Source organism: Macrotis lagotis, chromosome 2 (genome assembly GCF_037893015.1).
Source record: "Macrotis lagotis isolate mMagLag1 chromosome 2, bilby.v1.9.chrom.fasta, whole genome shotgun sequence".
Lineage (NCBI taxonomy): Eukaryota > Metazoa > Chordata > Mammalia > Peramelemorphia > Peramelidae > Macrotis > Macrotis lagotis.
Genome location: NC_133659.1, coordinates 189,846,025 through 189,868,340, shown reverse-complemented (window position 1 = coordinate 189,868,340; position 22,316 = coordinate 189,846,025). Strand labels below are relative to the sequence as shown.

The window sequence follows — 22,316 nt, the reverse complement described above, 5'->3', positions numbered from 1 at the left end:
GGCATTATGTAGCTTGGGAATGAGAGGAAAATAAAAATTGAAAACCACTGTCCTACATATAAAAAGTGATTTTGGCTATAGCCATCTTACCAGTACATAAGTGCCATTTTGGATAGATCTTGTTCTAGCGATTGGAGAGCCAAGTACATTTTAGTCTTTAGTTTGCTGGAGAGAGAATTGAAAGAAAAAGAAGTCAAAATAAATGATGGCATGAAATTTGTGAACATCAATTTAAAATAATGCAAAGAAAAATAACTAAAATGTTCACATTCTCTGATCCAGAGAAACCACTATTAGGCAAGGAAGTCAACAAGAAAAAGGCAGGTAACATATATACCAAAATATTGATAGGGGCAGCTAGGTGGTGCAGTGGATAGAGCAGCGGCCCTAGAGTCAGATGTACCTGGGTTCAAATCGGGTCCCAGACACTTAATAATTACCTAGCTGTGTGGCCTTAGGCAAGCCACTTAACCCCATTTGCCTTGCAAAAAACCTAAAATAAACGAATATATAAATAAATAAATAGATAGATGATAGATAGATAAATAAATAAAAGAGAGAGAGAGAAAGGAGCCGCCACCCCTAATGAGAATAAAGAAAAAAAAACAAGATTTAAAAAAAAATAGCAGCACTTCAGAAGTAACAAAGAAATGAAAACAAAGTAGATGGCCATCAACAGGGAAATGGCTAAACAAGTTGTGGTACATTAATATAATGGATTACTACTATACTATAAATTATTGAATATGATGAACACAGTAAAATAAGGAATACTTAATTAGCTTGAACTTCCAGAAACTAAAGTAAGAGTAATGTAAGAAAGATGATGAAAACTATATGTTGGACATATGAATGAATGAAAAGGACAAGGAAAAAATGAAAAGGACAAAATAAAAAACAAATTTAAAAAATTTATATTGACCAAGTTTGGTCAGAAAGAAGAAAACATGTGAGATGCTATCTTCCCTGCTTCCTGGAAGAAGTAGGGGATTATGGGTGAGGAACACTGGATGTGATACATCATTTAAATTTGTTACTATGTGTGTTCTTTTTTTCTTTGTTAATAAGGAATTACTCTCTTGATGGGGAATATGGAAGGAATATTTTAGAAATACAAATGATACTAAAAAAACAAAAGAGATCAATAAAATACATTTTACAAAATAAATTCTTTCCATCATTTCAACATACATGGACAGAAAGTTAAGAAGGGAGAATGCATAAATTGGACACAAACATTTCTTAAAGCACCTGAAATGTGCTTCAGTTTGATCTTTAAAATTGATTCTGATGGGCAGCTAGGTGGTGTAGTGGATAAAGCACCAGCCTTGGAGTCAGGAGTAGCTGGGTTCAAATCCGGTCTCAGACACTTAATAATTACCTAGCTGTGTGGCTTTGGGCAAGCCACTTAACCCCATTAGCCTTGCAAAAAAAAAAAAAATTGATTCTGCAATTTCAGATTAAAGGATCCAAGGCAAGACTGTCTGGCAGAATCCTAGATGGGGTACTGATGGAGCAGCTAGGTGGCACAGTGGATAGAGCACGGGCCCACAGGAGGATCAGAGTTCAAATGCAACCTTAATAACTGCCTAGCTGTGTAACCTTGGGGAAGTCACTCTTAACCCCATTGCTTTAAATAAATAAAACTTAAAAAAAAAGAAAAAAGTGGTTCCACAATACTTATTCTGTATTCAATATGCTAAAATGCTAATGCAATAATAACAAGCATTAAAATCACTAACCTTCTGTTCTACAATTTGCTTTAGAGACATTTGCATTTAGCTTTAGGAGATTCCTGTTAGCTCCATTTTAAGGATCTCAATATGGGCAAAAACAGTAAAATGAATTGATTCACAACAACTCTAGCAAATTTCTTAGTACAAAAACAGCAATACACAATCTATCAATAGCTTTTAATGTAGTGTTTTTAAAGAAAAGAGAAAACATTATTAAGAACTTACTTATCTCCTGGAAGTTTGTATAGATTAACAAGGCCTTTAAGATGCTTGGAGAATTCATCAAAATTTTTCTCCCTATGGGACAGAAATGCTCAGTGAAAATATGAGCAAAAATTAAATTTAACTTAATGAATCACTGTAAAGAAACAATCTGAAGCTCAGCCATTCATATCAATCTCTTTCTCCACCAAGCTTTTTACTTTATTTGTTAAATAACAAAGTTCATCAATTTATTTTCCCCTTTTCTCTCTAGCCTTATTATGGTGAAGAAGTGAACAGGCAGGTAAAGAAGAAAGGAAAAAATCAAGAGACCTTGATTAATTCACACTGCAAGCATAACATACTAACATACTGGTATGAATGGTCAGACCACTGGTCACACTCCTCTTATCCCCAACTTACCCCCTAATTTAGCTTTTAAAAAATCAAAATGTAAACAGAGTTTCTAGTGGCATTGAACATACCACCATGAAAATTGTATTCTTTCTCCTTGGAGAAACATGAGAAATTTGTACCTAAATAATAAGTTACACTGATGATAGATTATTCTTTTTTGTGAATAAATTCCAGTTGTTACAGAATAGTGATTGGAGGAGCTAGATGGTACAGTGAACTCCACTAGAACTGGGGTTGGGAAGACCTGAGTTCAAATCCTATCTCAAATACTTCCTAGCTCTATGACCCTAGGCAAGTCACTTAACTCCTGTCTGCCTCAGTTTCCTCATTCAAAAAAAAAGATAATAAAAGCATTTACTTCCTAAGACTGTTCTAATGATTAATGGAGATAATAATTGCAAAACTTTGAAAATTTTAGTTATATAAATATTATTTTTAATATTAATCTTAATAGCATTATTATGATGCTAAAATTAAATCTACTATAGCTAGGGAATACATTCATCTCTTTTTGGTGATAATACAGCTTTCAGAGTACCAATGTTTCAAACAATGCAAAAAAGATTATTTTCATTAGTTTGAATCAAAATCTTTCTTTATTTTTACTTTTTGTTTATTTTACTGATGTAAAAACTCTTTCTTATGATGGATGGCTCTATGGGAGGAAGGAAAGGGGTAGGATACAAAAGGAAATTAGGTATTGTATATAATATAGAGCACTGGGCCCAGAGTCAGGAAGACCCAAGTTCAAATCAGGCCTCAAGACACTTAATAGATTTGCATCACTGAGAAAATCACTTAACCTATTTGCCTCTGGAGATGGAATGGCACACTACTCACAATCTTTGTCAAGAAAACCCCATGGACAGTATTAGTGTGCTGTGGTCCACAGGATCACAAAGAGTCAGATGTCTTTTATTCCATAATTATCTAAATTTATAAATATATCCCTCTGATTCCCTACCAAAAAAACCTTTCAAAGAACTAATTAAGCATTTATCAAAGTTCCTAATGAGCAGCTAAGTAGCACACAGTAGACAGAGGACTGCCCTTGGGAGTCAGAAAGACCAGACTTCAAATCTAACCTTAGACACTTGACTTACTAGCTCTGTGACCTGGGTAAGTCACTTGATCCTGACTGAAATCCAGGGCCACATCTAGTGGCCCAATTCATATCTAGTCACTGGACCCAGATGGCTCTGGAGGAGAGAATGAGGCTGGTGACTTAACACAGCCCCTCCTCACTCAAATCCAATTCATGTGCTTATCATGACATCATCACCTCCCTGATGTCATGGTTTTCTTCAAAAATGAAGGATAATGTAAATATGATAGTATTCTTTGTAACAAGGGGGGAGGGGGAATTAAATAACCAAAATATCTAATGCATAAGCTAACACTGCACTGAGATTTATAAGGAAAAAAATACAAATTTCTAGTTCAATTTCATAGTGGGGAGTTAGCTGGCATAGTGGATAGAGCACCAGCCCTGGAGTCAGGAGAACCTGAGTTCAAATCCGGTCTCAGACAATAACTGCCTAGCTGTGTGACCTTGGGCAAGCCACTTAATCCTACTGTCTTAAATAAAAAAAAAATTTAATTTCATATTAGCACTGAAAATGTGTCAGAAGTAGTTAATAACATACTCTATTCCTTACAGAGGTTTAGGGACTAAGGGTGTGAATAGAAAGATTCACCTGATGTGTTGGCTAATTTTTCTGAATTGCTTTTGACCCCCCCCCCTTTTTCTTAAATTCTTTATAAGAGGTCCACTGGGAAAGATAAAAACTAAAAAAATTTCATAAAAAAAATTTTTTAATCCAGAGCACAGAAGTAAAATATACTGACCACTTCATTCATGTTAATGCCAAATAGGTATATTCTGATTATAGTTCTACAAGATTAGACTTCAAGCTTAAGACTTAAAATTTAATTTATTCTTTGTTAATATACATTCCAAGTCACAATCCTGTGAGGATTCTGAAGGCTCAGATTTTGAGGTGAAATATAAAAATTTTTAGGGCATCCTTCCCCCAGAACCTTTAAATAAACAAACTTAAATTTGTTTTAAGCAATGAAATGTTTATCTAAATCCAAGTAACAAAATTATCTTCTAGTCTAAAGAATAAGTCTATTCTCCACATAAGATTCCTGAGCAGGAGTTTCATAATTAAACAGGAGGGAAAGTGCCATGCCAAGGAAGTACTTAGACAAGCAATGTTGCCAACAGGAAAAAGCTCTCACCTTGGACCTTACATTCAAAGGCAAATAAATGAATTGTATCAAAAGCTAACCAAAAAAGTGTTTAGAAAACTTTGGAAGATTTTCTTCATGTTACTTGGGTATTTTCTCTGAATCATTTAGTGATTAAATTCAAGGTATTTTTTTTCTTTCTGCAGAGTTCACAAGCTAAATTAGATCAAGATATAAAAAGGAAAGTAACTTAGAAAACTGTTACTGAAAGATACTGACCTACCAAAATTCAATTTCCTTCAGAGACCAAGAACAACACTGTCAATCAGTATCAAGTAATTTAAATATCACTTTCTCACCTCAGTTGCTGCACCAGTTCAGGACAACTCTGAAAACAAAAAGATCACTTTTTAAAAATCTACACACAACACTGAGTTTCTCCCCTATTTTCTCAGAATGTCATATAAAAAATCTTAAAATGAAAATATCCTTTTTGGTTTGATAATACAATGGAGTTTCTTCAGATTCCAGGCAAATATAGTAAATATTTTCAAAAAAGAAATAGTAATTCAGCAAATATCCTAGAATTTCTTTTTAAAACTATCACTATGGGTCATTACCACAATAAGTATGTTATTCTGATATTTCCACCTATGCACTTTAAATTTAAATTCATATTAGAACTTTTTATATTAAATTTCATGAAATAACAAGATACGTAATATAATAAAACACAATACTAAAGCAAATCAATTAAATGGTCCAAGGGTTCCCAATCTAGGGTTCAAACCTCTGTACACTCATAGAGAGTAAGAAAAGCCTATCAAAGAACTAATATCTCTTAATGACAAAATAATTTATGTGCATAAACATGATAAACCTTAGCATTCATATGTCATAAAAGGAACAGGAAGGCTTCTTGATAGAAAAAGGAGTATGGAGATTGAAATGGATTGAGAAATCTTGATTTATGCAATAGCTCATTAAATATCTGAGCCTAAGTCATTTAAACCCTAAGAATTATCAACAGTTCATTTTTAGATGTTCAGCGGTTTCCAAAGAAATCTCAAGAACACATACCACAGGATTCTCTCCATGATGAGCTACTTTGACATCAGAAAGATGCCCTGTAGGATCTAACTGAACTTCCACATAGAACATATCTGATGTGATGTAACATTCGGTACCATTGGCACTAAGATGAGAGCCCAGTCTGATGAAAACAAAACAAACAAAAAATTATTTAAAAAATAAATGAAGAATTCCTGCCTCCCATCCCTGAAAGATAATAATGACTTAAAATGTTTCTAAGTTTAATTAGAAAAATACTTACGCATTTTGTCTTGCAATAGACTCCAAACGGTCAGTCATTGCAGGCAAAGATGTCACTAAAAAAAGGTGAAGAACGTTCAAAGTCAAGCTGAACTCTTTGGCAGTGGATCACTGTAAGGAATCTAGAGGACCGGGCACAAAGTACACATCTGCATGCTGAAGTAGTTGGTAAAATGCTTCTAAGTCTTAAGTTAATGGGATTAGCACCAAGATCTGCAGAAAGGCTAGATATCTATTGGAAGAGCTGAAGACTGAACTTCCCCACCCCAAATGTCATCATTCCAGGATAGTAGAGCAACAAGACTTTTAACTAAGTTTAACAAGTTTTAACTAAGTTTAACAAGTTTTAACTAAGAGTCCATTTTTTTCATTAGTATTAAAAAAATTAGGAGCAACAGCAAACTAGGAAAAAAAATAGGAAAAAAAACAGCACAACTGATCTAGTCTTATTGGTGACAAATCACAACCAAAAAACTGCAGTTGTCTAAGAGTGAACAAAACATAATAGTTATCAAATTGAGTATGTGAATTCATTTTAAATTTTTTGATCATTTCCCTAAAAATATTCTCCATTAAAAATACAAAATCTTTTCAATTAAACAATGTTTTTGGTTTGTATTTTTTCTTAACTTCTAAAGTAACAAATTATTCATTATAAAAAGAACATAAGGGGCAGCTGGGTGGCACAGTAGATACAACACTGGCCCTGGAGTCAGGAGGACCTGAGTTTAAATCTGGCCTTAGACATTTAATAATTATCTAGCTTTGTGACCATAGGCAAGTCACTTAACCCCACTGCCTTGCAAAAAAACCAAAACCAATCAAACAAAAAAAGAACAAAAAGGCTTAATCTGGGTACCCACTATCATTACTAGTCTTGTCCTTAAAGATAAGGTCTAGAGGCTGCTAGGTGGTACAGTGGATAAAGCACCTGGAGTCAGGAGTAACTGAGTTCAAATCCGGTCTCAAACAATTAATAATTAACTAGCTGTATGGCCTTGGGCAAGCCCATTTAATCCCATTTGCCTTGCAAAAAAAAAATAAAATAAAATAAAATAAAATACGGACTAAAAGGAAGAGTTTATCAAACTTGAGAGGTTTTCCACATGTAATTTCATTAGGTTGAGAGACATAAAAAATCATGAATTTGTAGTTTCAGTGTTAAGCATAATAAAAAGTTGACCTTCATAGAATGCTTTAAAATTTTTTTAAATTATAAAGTGCTTTACATGTTATTTCATTTGAGTCTCACAACAAAATATAGATGAGGTAGATCCTATACTAAAACCACTATCTCTGATTGACAGATAGGCTCAGATAGGTGAAAGTAACTCATTCAAGGTCACCAGGCCAAAAAAAAGTATCAGAAGTAGGAATCAGAACCAGAATTCTTCAGACTCCAAAGTACAAAACTCTTTCCACTGTGCCACATTGTCTATCCTGTATCATATAATAATATCTGAGACTGAGGCAAGGCTTAAAGAAGACTATGTATTTCAAGGATGTAGACAAACCTTTGAGTGCCTTCTGCAAGGTCTCCAAACAACTGACCAAATACTGGTGTCCACCAGTACTCATCACAACTCGTTTTTCCTATGTAGATGAAAAAGAGAAAACTGAATCAATCTTACTGGTTAACCACTGAATTACAGCAAAATCTCACTATCATTGAAAACAACATATATTTATGTAAGATTTCATAAGTATTATCTCACCAGATTCCACAACTATTATTATTCCCATTTTACAGATGAGGCTTAGTGAGAAAAAGAAACTTTGCAATAGTGATAAAGTATCAAAAAGATATTAAATTCCATCTCTTCTGTCACCCAGTCCAGGTTCTTTCCTGAAAATTCTTACCCTGTTTTTCCCCTCATGCCTAAATCTATATATAACCTTCTCTTTGCCCAAAATCTTTCAGGGTCACCTACTGTCTACTGAAAAAATTCAAGCTCTTTAATCTGGTTTATGAAGAAATCCACCATCTAGTATCTTTTCAGCTTTCTTCCTCTCCTACCATTCTCTTCTATAACTTTTATGCTCCAACCTAATTGAACTCCTCACTATTTCTTGCATAGATAGACTCTGTTTTTCTATTTTCATGCCTATGCTTAGACTGTTCCCCCATAATTCCATAAAATCATATATCCTCCTTCTGAAATTTTGATCATTCTTTGAAGTTCCATTCAAATGCTCTATTATCTGGAAGTTTTGCTGATTACCACTGTCAGTAATCATCATTTTCCTCCTCAGATATTACAAAATATTTTCCCTGTGCTGTTTTTATTTATGAAATTCTTGTTTTGTTTTAAATGTATATACCTCTATTAAGAGAGGTAGCATGGGGGGGAGTCAAGATGGTGGCATGAAGGCAGGAATTCCTCATTCCCCCCCCCCAAAAAAAATCCAAAAGCCATCAAATTATGACTCTAGTCAAAATTTAGAGGGGCAGAACCCACAGAAAGACTAAATGATGAGGGGCAGCTAGGTGGCACAGTGGATAGAGCACCCGCCCTGGAGTCAGGAGTGCCTGAGTTCAAATCCAGCCTCAGACAATTACCTAGCTGTGTGGCCTTGTGCAAGCCACTTAACCCCATTTGCCTTGCAAAACAACAACAACAACAACAACAACAACAATAATAATAATAAACAAACAAACAATAAATAAATAAATGACTAAATGATGTAATTTCCCAGTCCAAAACAACTTAGAAGTTCCACAGGGAAAGGTCTGTTTCATTGGGACCAGGGGTTGGCAAAAAAGCTGCTGCAAACACAGCTAGGCTGGGTGCTTAGATCCCTGGGGGAGCCTCGGTCCATGGCAGGGGGTTGGTTTCCAGACCTCCTGGCCCCGGAATCACTGGGAACAGTTTGAAAGGGTGGTGAGAGAACTCTGCCACACCAGGGAAGTATGGAGCGAGCACCAGACTCAGAGCAGCCCTGTGGTGAGAACCTGCAGCAGGAATCAGGGAAAGTAGCTTACACCACCAGAGTGCAGCCCACAGACACTAAGGGGGTCAGGGGAAGACTGCAGGTTTCTCCGCGCTCCCTGGGACAGGACTCAGCTCTTTGCCCACACTCAAATCCAGGTTGCATTTTGGGCTCAGAATCTCTCATAGGACCTTGGAGGAATTAAGGTCTCTGTGGGATGTCCTAAAAAAACCCCAACGCCTTGAAAGTGCAGTAAATCAGTCATGGGCTGAGGAAATGAGCAAACAAAAGAAAAAGAAGAATCTGACCATAGAAAATAACTTTAGTCCCATAGAAGATTCAGAAGATGACAAAATCAAAGCTTCTGTACCCAAAACCTCCAAGAGAAAATAGAAAATAGGCTCAGGCTATGGATGAGCTCAAAAAAAAAAAAAGACTTTGAAAAGCAATTAAGGGAGGTTGAGGAAAAATTAGAAGGAGAAATGGGGGCAATACAGAAAAATCATGAAAACCAAAAAAAAGCAAAAGGCAAAAGGCAAATGAGGAGAATACCTTAAAAAGCAGAATTGGCCAGCTGGAAAAGGAGATTAAAAAAGTTCTCTGAAGAAAATAAATCCTTCAAATGAAGAATGGAACTAAAGGAAGCTAATGACTTTGTAAGAAATCAGGAAGAAATAAAACTATTCCCAAAAAAAAACAAAAATAAGAAAATGTGAAATATCTCACTGGAAAAAACAACCAACCTCAAAAATAGATCCAGAAGAGATAATTTAAAAATAATTGGGCTACCTGAAAGTCATGACCAGGAAAAGAGTCTAGACTTCATTTTTCAAGAAATAATACAGCAAAATTGTCCTGAGATTCTAGAAGCAGAGGGTAAAAATAGAAACTAAGGGAATTCATCAATCACCTCCTGAAAGAGATACTAAAAGAAAAACTTACAGGAAAATTATAGCCAAATTCTAAAACTCCCAAGTCAGATAGAAAATACTAAAAGTTGCCAGAAACAAACAATTCAACTACCATGGTTCTATAGTCAGGATTACTCAGAATCTGGCAGCATCTACTTTAAGGGCTCAGAGGGCTTGAAATATGATATTCCAGAAGTTGTAAAAGAGCCTGGTTTTCAACCAAGAATCAACTACCAAAAAAAAAAACTGAACATCCTCTTTCAGGAGAAAAGACGGACTTTCAATGAAATGGGGACTTTCAAACTTTCCTACTGAAACAACCAGAGCAGAACAGAAAGTTTGATCTCCAAGTATAGGACTCAGGTGAACCATAGAGAGGATGGATGAGAAAGACTAACTATGAGGAACTTAATGATGTTGAACTGTTTGTATTCATGCATGGGAAGAAGACACTGATAACTCATATTAACTTTCTCATTTATAAGAGCAATTAGAAGTAGCATATATAGACAAGGCACAGGAAGGAGGTGAATATAATGCTATAATATAGTAAAAAGATGGAGTTAATGGGTGATAAAGGAAAGTACTGGAAGGAAGAGGAGAGGAAGAAGACTCAAGAAAAAGCTTTTTCAATGGAGTGGAATGGGGAAGGCGAAGGGGAATGAGTGAGCCTTCATTCTCATCAGAAATGGCTCAGAGAGGAAATAACATACACACTTAATGGGGTAAAGAAATCTATCTTACCCTAGTGAAAAATGAGAAGAAAGGGATGGGATAAGGGGGAATGGGGGGAGAGAAAGAGGGAATAGATGACAGAAGAGAGGGAAGATAATGGGAGACAGTACTCAGATACAAACACTTTTGAACAGGGAAAGGGTGAAAGAGAAAGAATAGAATAAATGAAAGTGGGAAGGAATAGAGTGGAGGAAAATACAGCTAGTGATAGCAACTGTGGGAAAAATATTGAAGTAACTTCTTTGGTGGACTTATGATAAAGAAGGCAACTCATTCCATTAGAATCTGAACACAGACTGAAGTACATTTTTTTTCTCTCTCACTATTCTTGAGGTTTCTCATATTATTTTTTGGGAGGGCGGGGTATGTTTACTCTCACAAGATCATTGTAAAATATAAAATAAATAAGAATTTAAACCCTTAAAAAAAAAAAGGAGAGAGGTAACATGGCATAATGGATAAAAAAAAAAAAGGGTCTCGAAGCCAGAAAGACCTTAGTTCTAATACAACTTCAAACATACACAAGTCACACTTAACCTCTCCAGAGGTAGTAATTGGGCAATATTTTATAAAATAAATGAAAATATAACAATGTAAATTTGTGCTCTCTAAATCAATATGTAGCTGCAGGGATCCTTGTATTGAGTCTGACACCATTATTCTAGGTCTAAGTCTAAAACTATAAATTCTAGGTCTAAGACTATAAATAAATAGCATATAAAGTGCCCATTTCATTAGTAAAGAAAGTTTCATTTTTGGATATTCCCTATACCAGCGTAATCACAAGATCAGTCTCTAATTCAATATTTCCCTACTGGGAAGCTTGACTGAGGATGCCAGTCCTGAAGTCAGGAGGACCTGAGTTCAAATTTAACCTCAGACACTGACTAGCTGCATGACCTTGGGCAAGTCACTTAACTCTGATGATTCAATTCCAGAGCTATCTCCAGTAGTTCTAATTTATATGTGACCACTGGTGGCTCTGGAGGACAAAATGAGGCTGGTGATAGCACAGCACCCCCTCACTCAAATCCAACTGACTTGGACGTCATAGTATCTCCTCTCTTCAAGAATGAAGAACAGCATTATTCCTCTACCAGATTGTTAACTTCTACAAAATGAAGTTAGGAAATATGCCTTCATTTAAACTTGGTATTTACTCTAGAGGTCTGTATACTATTGGCATACACATATGTATTTCATCCTTTTAAAACTGACTTGAAGGACCTATCAAATATGTCACTTTCTTTGGTGACAATAATAACAACTGACATTTATACTTAGCTTTAAATCTAACGAAATGCTCAATATTCATTACTCACTAGAACCTCACAGTATCTCTATTGGACTGGTAACATAGATAAGCATACACCAATTTTACAAATGAAGAAATTGAAGTTGAAATGTTAAGCAAAACACAGATAGTGTGAGAGCTACAATTCAAACCCAAATCTTCCCAACTCCAAGTCCAACACTATAAAAAAAAGAAACTGGGAAGTAAAAAAGTTGTTGGCCTGCAGTCTATTCCAATATGGTCTGAGACTTCAAATAATAGTAGTCACAGTTCTTTATAGGTCCCCTGATTTATGTATGGTACAATCAAGTCCTCTAGAAACTGAATCATGTATGGCACATTACATTGTACAGGTCTTTACATCCTAGATTTTCTATGATATTTCCATGAGGAAAAAAAATTCCTCTGAAAGAGTAATAGGGCTTTCTTACTTTTCAAGACCCCTTATACTTTCAGAGGGATTTCTTTCTTTATCTTTTTAATATAAGATTAATATACAGGTATGATTATTATGGTCATAATGGTTGAAGGAGAAAATGGGGGCAATACAGAAAAATCCTAAGATTAGTTAATGCAGGTATTCACTGGGTCTGCATCATAGTTTCAATTACACAGTTTTCACCCAGGCATATACTCTTATTATAAAACACACAATTATTTCGTATCCTATTAAAGTGATTGTAGCTGAAAAATGATTAGCAAAGTAAAGCACTCGAGGCATTGATTATTTTTTTCAAATGGTGGTTTTATGCTCTTAAATTTTATTTATTTAAGGCAATGGAGTTGGGGTGGCTAGGTAGCACAGTGGATAAAGCACCGGCCCTGGAGTCAGGAGTACCTGGGTTTAAATCCAGTCTCAGACAATTCATAATTACCTAGCTGTGTGGCCTTGGGCAAGCCACTTAACCCCATTTGCCTTGCAAAAAAAAAAAAAAACTAAGGCAATGGAGTTAAGTGACTTGCCCAAGGTCACACAGTTTAGCAATTATGAAGTGTCTGAGACCACATTTGAACTCAGGTCCTCCTGACTCCAGGGCTGGTGCTATATCCACTAACTGCCCCTTAAAGCACTGATTATTGATCTTTCCCATCACAGCACTAAATGTATATCAAGCCCCATGTCTTAACTTATAAGATCTGAATTTTTAAAAATATCACTAATTGAACTTCATAACCAAGTTTTATGTAAATCTCTAAAGTTGATGATAATAATATAAGGATTCTTTACTGACATAAATGAAGAAAAAGAAACTCTAGAAGGGAATTTATGAATATATACCAATTTAAATAAATTCATTATTTCATGCCTTTTGCCAAAAAGTATCTTTCAGCAAACACTTTGCTCCAGATTCTCATCATCCTTACCGTAACTTGACGAATGAGCTTAAAGGTTTCACTCCAAGGTCTGTTTTGGTTAAATTTTGCATGGAGTCTTTCCAAAAGAGAACTCATCTTAGTCAGTTTCTCAGCCTCTACAATATAAACAGAAATATCATTAGAAAATCTTATTTTAAAATGACCTACTATCCTTTGTTTTCTTGCAAAATATTTTTAATCACATTCAAATATTACTGCTTCAGCCAACAATATTGATGCTAGATTAGAAGCAAATTCAACTAAAATGCCCTTTGGTCTAATATGCAAATTAAATGGAAAATCTGGAATAGGGGCTTATAAGATTTCACCTAGCATTTCATTTTTGAGAGGTCAAAAAAAATCAGTAGATAAGATATGTCACATTAGATGAATCTCAGAAAGACTAGTTAAAATAAAATATATTCAATGATACAAAGACACACAAACTAATGACCATAACTAAGGAAGATATAGCTAAATTACATTGTTGTCCAACCAAGAAGAAAGAATAAATGATTTCAACCTATCAAGATATGCAAATAATTTGATGACTAGATATTTATTCACTTTTGGAAATCCCTTATAGCAAATTTGTGTCATAAATTTGAATATGGCCATCATCTACTTAACATATGGACAAAATTCAAAAACATTTATAATGTCCCAAAGGAGATATGCCATAGTTCCTGTTCATTTCAAAAACATAACCATAATATGTTATATGATTACATGACAGAGTCAAAAATGTACAAATATGCTAAGTGAGACACCAAAGAGATGATTATTCCCAACCAGATGGAGGAATTTTAAGATATCAGGGTTCAGAACCTGAAGAATAGTTTGTATCACAACATTATAAAGACAACTTTGTAAGACTTAAGAATTCTTATCAACAAAATGACCAATCAAAATTCAAGAAGTATAACAATGAAATATTCCATTTACCTTCTATGTTGATAGCAACATAAACATGTCTTAGAGAATAAAGGTGAAGCCTTTCCTTCTCTGATAGTCTTCTATTTTCTGTTAGGTTACTGAAATAATCCAAGTAGTTGATAGTGATGGAATAATAGGGAGAAAGTATGAGTGGCAGAAATGTTTTGGAGGTAAAATCAACAGTGGTTGGTAATCAATTATATATAAGGAATGAGAGAAAGGTAACTAGTCCAATTTAACAAAACATTTATAAAAGATCTATTATAAGAAAAGCATCATCCTAAACACTGAGAATACATATAAACTACATACAGTCTTTGACCTCCATAAGCTTATATACTACTGGAGAGATATAATAAGAAACCAAATAAGCACAAGATACTTATTTTAAGAAAGGAAAGAAAGAAAAGAACAAAAATTTCCAGGCTGAAAGATGGGAAGTTCATGAAGGCAAGGAATTCCAATTATAGCCAGCTAAAGGGGAAATGATGGGTTTAAGGACAGAGAAGAATAAGAAAGGATCAAGGAACCAGAGGTTAGGATGAGAAAATGAGTAGCTATGTTATTTACTTTAGAGAAGCAGAGTTAGGAGAAAATTAGATTTGTAGATGGGTTCCAATACCTTTAGTTACTTGGACAAGCCATTTAATCTCCTAGAACCTCATTTTCCTCATCTGAAAAATGGAGATAATAATACAAGCAAGCAGAGTGGTACAAGAAAGAAAACTGGTTCTCTAAGAGAATCTGGATTCAAATCCCATAACTGATGTTTACTACCTTTACGACTTTGGGCAAGTCACTTAACTTTACTAGGCTTAAGTTTACTCATCTGTAAAATTAAGAGGCCAACACCCCTTACAGCTCTATATTTATGATGCTAAGAACACCTATTTCAAAACACTCTTGTAAATAAAATGTTCTGCCAGCTTCAAAGCCCTATATAAATGAAGATTTTATTATTCAACTAATATGTGTTATGTACCTAATATATACAAGATACTGAGACTATAAAAGTGAAATAATTGTTGCCTTCTATGACGGAGAGGGAATATGAATACCCAGGTAAATAAATTATAAGATAATTAAAGGAAGGAGAAAGCACTAAAAACTGAGATGGGACAGGCAAGAAACAGCCAGTAAAAGGTGGGTCCTTAGTTGGGCTTTGAAGAATGGATATTCCTGTAGTCTACGCAATGACAATGAGATGGAATACAGATTTGGGGGAATAGCTAGTAGGTCAGTTAGATTGAAACCCAGAGCATGTGAAGGTAAATAAAATGGAAAAATAGGAGTCAAATTGTAGTGGGCTTTACATGCCAGGCTAAACAGTTTGTATTTTATCTTACAGGCAGAGAAAGCCAGATTTTTAAGCAGAGAAAAAGTAAATTCAGACAAGTGGCTTGAGAAGATTATTTTGGCAACTATACAGAACAGGGACTAGAAAGAGAAAAGAGTGGAAGCAAATAAACTTTTATAATACTTCAGGATGCTATTATAATAATCCAGATAAGCAATAGATCTGAATACAGTGTTTTAATGGTGTTAATGGGGCAGATGTAATGTTATGGAGATAAAAATGACAAATCTTGGTAACTGATTAGGTTAGTCTATGACTAGGAACAAGGCAGGGACAAGGAAGTCAACAATGACTAGGAAGTTTTGAATCTAACTAATGGGACAACTGTGGTGCTTTCAACGGAAAGAGGAATATCTGAAAGGGGTGGGGGAATATGGGAAGGAGGCAGGGAAGATGAGTTCTCTCTTAATCATGTTAAGTTTGAAATGCTTAAGGGATATCCTGGTGGAAACGTCCACCTCATAGGCAATTCAGAACTGTAATTCAAGAGAAAGACAAATACATCTTTACTTTTCTTCACTGCATTACACAAAACCTGATTCTTATTTTTAGACTATCCCAACTTAAAAGTCTTATGCCGAAAAGTTTCAGATAAGAAGAAACCTATTTTTAATCAGTCTTTTTAATTCTCTTATGGTTGTGTTAGTCAACAATCAACAAGCCTTCATTAAGCATCTACTATATGCCACACACTGATTGTGCTAAGATAAGGAGATAAGGCAAAAACAATCCCTCTCTCACAATCTAAGGGGAAACTGTGCAAACATTATATGCAAATAAGCTATATAAAGGAAAATTAATTTCACAACATGTGCTTCTGATAAGTCTCATTTCTAAAATAGAACTGAATCAAATTTATAAGATTTGTGTGTATTCACACACACACACACACATACACACACACACATATATATAAATTTATATTTTTCTCCAATTGAGAAAAGGTCAAATTCTATTATGAACAGGCAATTTTCAGATGAAGAAATTAAAACTATGTATAGTCATAAGAAAATATGTTACAAATCATTACTGATGAGACATGCAAATTAGAACAACCTTAAGGTACCACCTCACATCTATCAGATTGATCATTTTTCTTTTTTGTTATTTTAGTCAGTGTTGGAAGGGATGTGGAAAATTGGGACATCATTCTTGGTGGAGTTGTGAACTGATCCAACCATTCTGGAGAACAATTTGGAACTATGCCCAAAGGGCAATACTGTGCATGCCCTTTGATCCAGCAATGCTATATTAAAGCTGTATTCCAAAGAGATCATCACCACCACCATCCCATATACAAAAACATTTATAGCAGTTCTTTTTGGAGTAGCAATGAATTGAAAACTGAGGAGGAAATAACTGAACAAGGTAGGGTAAATGAATGTTAATGGAGTAATATTGTTCTGTAAGAAATCATGAGCAATTAGACTTCAGAAAAGCCTGGAAAAACTTGCATGAACTAATGAGCAGAACCAGGAGAACACCATATACACTACAACAATATTGTGAGATGATTAACTATGATTGAAACAACTCATCTCAGCAATTCAGTGTCAAGGACAATCCCAAGAAACCTGTTAAGGAAAATGTAATCCACATCCAGAGAAAAACTATGGATTCTGAACACAGAGCAAAGCATACTATGTTCATTTTTTATGTTTTTCTTTCTTTTTCATGATTTTTTTCTCCTGCTGAGTTCTTTCACAGCTTGACTAAAATAAAAATGTCAAAATTGATTTTACATATACAACACCTATATCAGATTTTCCCTGCTCTAGGGAGGGGAGTAGAAAGTGAGGAGTATGAACTCAAAAGCTTGCAAAAGGATGAATGCTGAAAACTATCTTTGCATGTATTTGGAAAATAAATAAATGGGGTAAGGGTAAAATTAGGAATGATCTCAGAGGGAAGACACTAACATTAAGGAGAATTAGGAAAGATTTCTTGTAGAGGATTTCGTGGTTGTTTTCTTTATTATTTTCTACTAAATTTTGGTATACAGGGAAGCACATCTTAAAAATAATCATATGGCAGGTGTGTGCAGGATGGATTGATGGAAGAGACACTAGAAGCAGGAAAAATAATGAAGAGGCTACTGGAATAGCTCAGATGAAAAGGAAGGAATGAATATTCCACCTAAAGTAGTGGCCTTGAAGGTGAAGAGGATATGGATGGGAAAACTAACAAGCTACTAGAAATGAAGGGGGAAAAGAAAGAATGTTAAAGTCAATTTTATATGCATCACTTTTCAAAGTATTATTCTCAACATAATATAATCTGTTCATGTTTCTTAAAATTCATACAAACTAAAGATAATAGAATAGCAGAGATAATCAAGAATTCACTTCAGTTAAGATGAAGGACCAAAGGACAGAAGGAAAAAAGAAATCATTACTAAGTACAATTCCTATACAGAACTTTAATTCATCGTATTTTCTACTTTCTAAACCACTCAGGCTCTGCTCCAACAAGTTTATATTCCATTTATTTTATCCATTTCCAACTTGGAGACCCTATAGTTATATTCCCTCTCATCAGAAAAAGTCTGCTTCTTCTTTTCCACCAAAATACCTCTTGCCTGGCCTGCCAATATATCAGATTATGCTTTCCATACAGATGAAGATCTGAAAAAAACTGAAAAGTTTCCTGAATACTGATAAAAATTTTCATCTTGTTCACTATTATGTCCAATTTCTGGTTACTTTGATCTGTACATTTCATCAAGAACTCAAAGTCAACATATGCAAAACTGAACTCATTTCTTCCCTTTCCTCAAATATCCAACTTTCCCTAACTTTTCTATTTCTACTGATGACACCAGATTGGTATCATTTTTTTTATTTTTTTCTTTCCCTCATCCTCTACATATACACACATACACACACACACAAACAGTTAGTTGCCAAGTCATGCCATTTCTACTTCCACAATAGTTCTCAACAGGGTACTCCTCTCTCCCCCCGCCCAACCCCCGCCACTGTAGGTACCTAAATTCAGGCCCCTAACTCTGTTCACCTAAATGACCAAAACTGTTGCTTTCACACAGCTTAATATTCAATCTAGTGCCTATACTAATAACCAGACCCAATTCCTAACACACCTCTGTGATCATATTACCTCTTCACTGGTCTTCCAAATAAAATGTGAACTGCAATAACAAACAAATGATACTAAAAAGGTGAATGAAATGTACTTGTAATGATCAATTTTATCCCCAGAGAACAATGATACCTTTTCTTTTTTAGGGGGTCTATTGTTCCTAGATGCTGTATATGCAATTGGGATTTGGCGTCAGTTTTGGTTTATGTTACGGGGCCTGCTAGGTATCGAAGTGAATAGACCATCAGCCCTAGAGTTGGGGGACCTGAGTTCAAATTCAATCTCAGACACTTAAAAATTACCTAGCTGTGTGACCTTGGTCAAGTCACTTAACCCCACTGCCTTGCAAAAACTTTAAAAAAAACATCTGCCAGCTCTTATATAGCACTTTCTCTGCTCATCTGAGCTTTCTCTACTTGAATGAAAAATGAACACTCAAATTTCTTATCATAGTTAATCTAAATCTCTCTTTAGTATTTATTATCTAAATGTCCAAAACATAACTTAACTACTTTCCCAATAGAACCATCCCCTTTTCCCAGCTTTCCTACTTGTAACAAAAGCACCAAAATCCCACTATAACAATCAACTTGCCAAATTTGATATCATCTTTGAGTTTGCTTTTTCAAAACCCATACATCTTTTTTTCCCATTTGTCCACTTCTCTCCACTTATTCTATGCCAGCTCCTTGAGAATAAAGAATGTTTCAGTTTTGCCTTTACTATGTGTTTGACACATAGTAAATACTTAATACATGTCTGCTAATTGACAGATTCAGGCTCTAAATATTTCTAATCTGGACTACTGCAATAGCCTAATTAGTCTCCCTTTTCAATCTCAGCTCTCCAAGCCACCCAGCTATCAAATTAACAATCGAAAAGTACAAGTCTGGTTTTGTCACATTCCTAGTCAAGAAGGTTTGAAGGCTTCCTATTGTCTCATGGACATTTCAGTCTGTCTTCAACATATTTTATCAGATTGATATCACAATACTCCTCTTCAGACTATGTACAGGCTGCTGACAATCCTCCCTATATCTAGAATGCCCTCCTTCCTCAATATAGCTTCTTAGAACCTCTAGCTGCCTTCAAAACTCAGCTTAAGCATCACCTCCATCATGAAAATTTGTGGATTTCCTGCTTTCTTCTCCCCCAAAAAAGTAAATATTTTGTATATATGTTGCACTTATTTGTATGTGTGTGTATATGTGTATATGTGTATACACAGTTTCTCCTAGTAGAGTAACTTTCATTTTGCCTCTATATACTTTGCATATAGAAACACATTGTCTTAAAAAATATTACATTCTTAACAAGTACTTGTGGAATTCAATCTCACTAGACCTGGTATCAGAGGTGTACATTTGACCTTTCATCTCATTAAATTGTAGAGAGGGTCTTCCTGATATCTCTCAAGCAGTATGACATCATGGTTGGAGTGTGGATTTCAGATCTGTGCTCAAATCCAGCTCAGAATCTAGCTATTTAAAGCAACCAAATCATTTAATCTCTGAGTCTCAGTTTCCTCATCTGTAAAGGGATAGGGATTGAATCAGTGATCTCATTGGTAGAAGGAACTCTCAGATGGGAAAACTCTCTCCACCAATTCAGATTAGTATACCCTTTGCAAATTGTGGCTGCCTGGAGCACTAAGAGGGTCACACAGTCAATATATTTAAGAGATGGGATTTGAACCTCCACCATCTTTCTAGTTTTGAGGACAGCTTTCTATCTTTTAGGTCATATGTTTCTTTAAGAGGAAGATAATAATGGCACCTATATTACATATTTTTTGGAAGGTTATGTTATTACTAGTTGATTTTGTTTTGTAATTTAATCCAACAGTGCTAGATGCTTAGGAAAAACAAAGAAAACAAAACCAAACAGGAAAAAAATCCTTACTCTCAAGAAATTTATTTTCTTCTACTGGGACGTAATACAAGTAAATACAAAACAAAAAAGTAATGGTGAAAAGCACGGACAACTAGGAGAATAAGGAATGGGAGGGGAGGAGGAAGAATGTCAAGGCAGGGAGAAAAGTGGAAGTTAATTTCCCTCATCATCTGTAAAATGTTGATAACACAGAACCTACCTCACAGGATAGTCGAAAGGATAAAATTAGAAAGCCAACGTGTAAAAGCTTCACAAACATCCATACACTACATAAATGCCAGCTTTGAGGCAACTAACTAGATGGTGCAGTAGACAGAGCACTGGACCTAATGTCTGGAAAAAGCTAAGTTCAAATGCAGCCTCAGTCGCTTACAAGCCCTGTGACCCTGCACAAATCATTTAAAAGTGTCTGCCTCAGTTTTCTCGGCTGAAAAATGGAGGTAACTACCTACCTCCCAGAGTTGTTGCGGAGATAAAAATGAGATAAAGTTCGTGAAGTGCTTAGCAAAATCTAAAGCGCTACTACTCACGCTACTTAGTAGCCTTTTTCGGAAAGAAGCAATTTATTCCCCACTCGACCTTTTTCTGGCTACAAGCTAGCCCCTTTCTCAGCAGGGCTATTTCTACTCATACAGCACTTTGTGTGGGTTTCCGGCGTGTCTGATTTTCTTAAATTCCTGATGCCCTTCCGGCTTTCCCTTTGACAAGGAATCAAGTTAGACAAGGGTGGGTGACCCTAGAGGCTAAGGATGCCCGACCCTGCGCCTGGCCGGCGGCGGCAGCAGCGCGGGCCGCGTCTCCTGCATCCTGCCCTTCGCGTGGGGGAGGAGCACTGCCAACCTGTGGGCTGCCCACCAGCTTCCCTCTGAGCCCCAAATCTGCGGGGTCGCGCCGCATCGGGCCGCCCTCACCTCGGCCCGGAGCACTCACCTTCTGCCTCCCCCTGAGCCTTCATCCCGGAGGCAGGGAAGGAGGGCCTTCGGCCGCCACACAACGGAAGACACCCTTCCCCGCCCACCAGCGGGGGGCCGAGCCGCCTCAGGCTTCCCGGGGCGCTGGGCTCCGGGACCGCCCGCTCCGCCCCCCGCCCCGGGGAGGCTCAATCCGAAACGCCCGGCGGCAAAAGTTGAAGGGTGCCCGCGGCCGCCGCCATCTTCCCCAACGGACCTTCCCCAAGGCTCGCGAGAACAGCGGGGAGCCGACGAACGGCCGTGCGTACGTACGTAATGCGCGCTCGGTGCGGAGGAAGGACGCGATCAAAGGTCGAGGAAAGGGTCTCGCGAGATTTCACCGAATTCCTCTTCCTGTTTCCTGAGGAAAGCGGGATATCTTTCTCGCCAGTGGCTTTCCTAACTGTGTACTGTGTCCAGGGACTGATAGTACTTCTGAGTTTGGAGAAGTAAGCGCTCGCAGAAATAGTGTTTCCATTTTGGTAGCCGTAAAGTTTACCGTACATATATATGGGACTGGAGCATGCCAGTGACTTAACCTTTGACCTCTAGGAAGTCAAATTCTTGGCCTGTTTGTAAAAGAGCAAAGTTGGGATTTGAAGCTAGGATCGTTAACTCCCGACTACTGCTTTTCGACTTTACACAAGTCTGTGACTAAAGGTCATGGGTCCAGTCAATGAAAGAACCGGGACTTGAATGCAAATCTTACGACTAGTCCAATATTTTTATTATATGAAGAAATCACTCCCGTTTTTCATGGTCACCCAAAAGCCTTAGGTTAGGAATAACCACTTCTCTCTCCACTTCATTGTTGTAATATGTATTCGAATGTGATTGCTGGTTTCATGTAGAAAACATTAATCCATATGTTTAACATAGTTATATTATTAAATTATTCTCTGGCTGTGGGAGAGGGCAAGGGAGGAAGAAAAATGTGGAACTCAAAACCTTACCAAAAATATTGATTGTTGAAAA

At 36.2% G+C, this 22,316-nt stretch overlaps 1 protein-coding gene across 1 annotated transcript in view; it reads right to left on the bottom strand.

The window, feature by feature from the left end:
• Positions 1–21,559, bottom strand: part of MED1 (mediator complex subunit 1) — a 36,306-nt gene extending 14,747 nt beyond the window's left edge. The window contains exons 1-8 of the mRNA XM_074224044.1: positions 21,322–21,559; positions 13,116–13,222; positions 7,394–7,472; positions 5,881–5,935; positions 5,628–5,760; positions 4,907–4,935; positions 1,962–2,033; positions 91–165 (exon numbers count right to left, since the gene is read on the bottom strand). Of these exons, the coding sequence (XP_074080145.1) occupies positions 91–165; positions 1,962–2,033; positions 4,907–4,935; positions 5,628–5,760; positions 5,881–5,935; positions 7,394–7,472; positions 13,116–13,222; positions 21,322–21,346 (575 nt within the window). The 5' untranslated portion in view covers positions 21,347–21,559. The remainder of the gene's footprint in view (positions 1–90; positions 166–1,961; positions 2,034–4,906; positions 4,936–5,627; positions 5,761–5,880; positions 5,936–7,393; positions 7,473–13,115; positions 13,223–21,321) is intronic.
• Between the last annotated feature and the right edge of the window lie 757 nt (positions 21,560–22,316).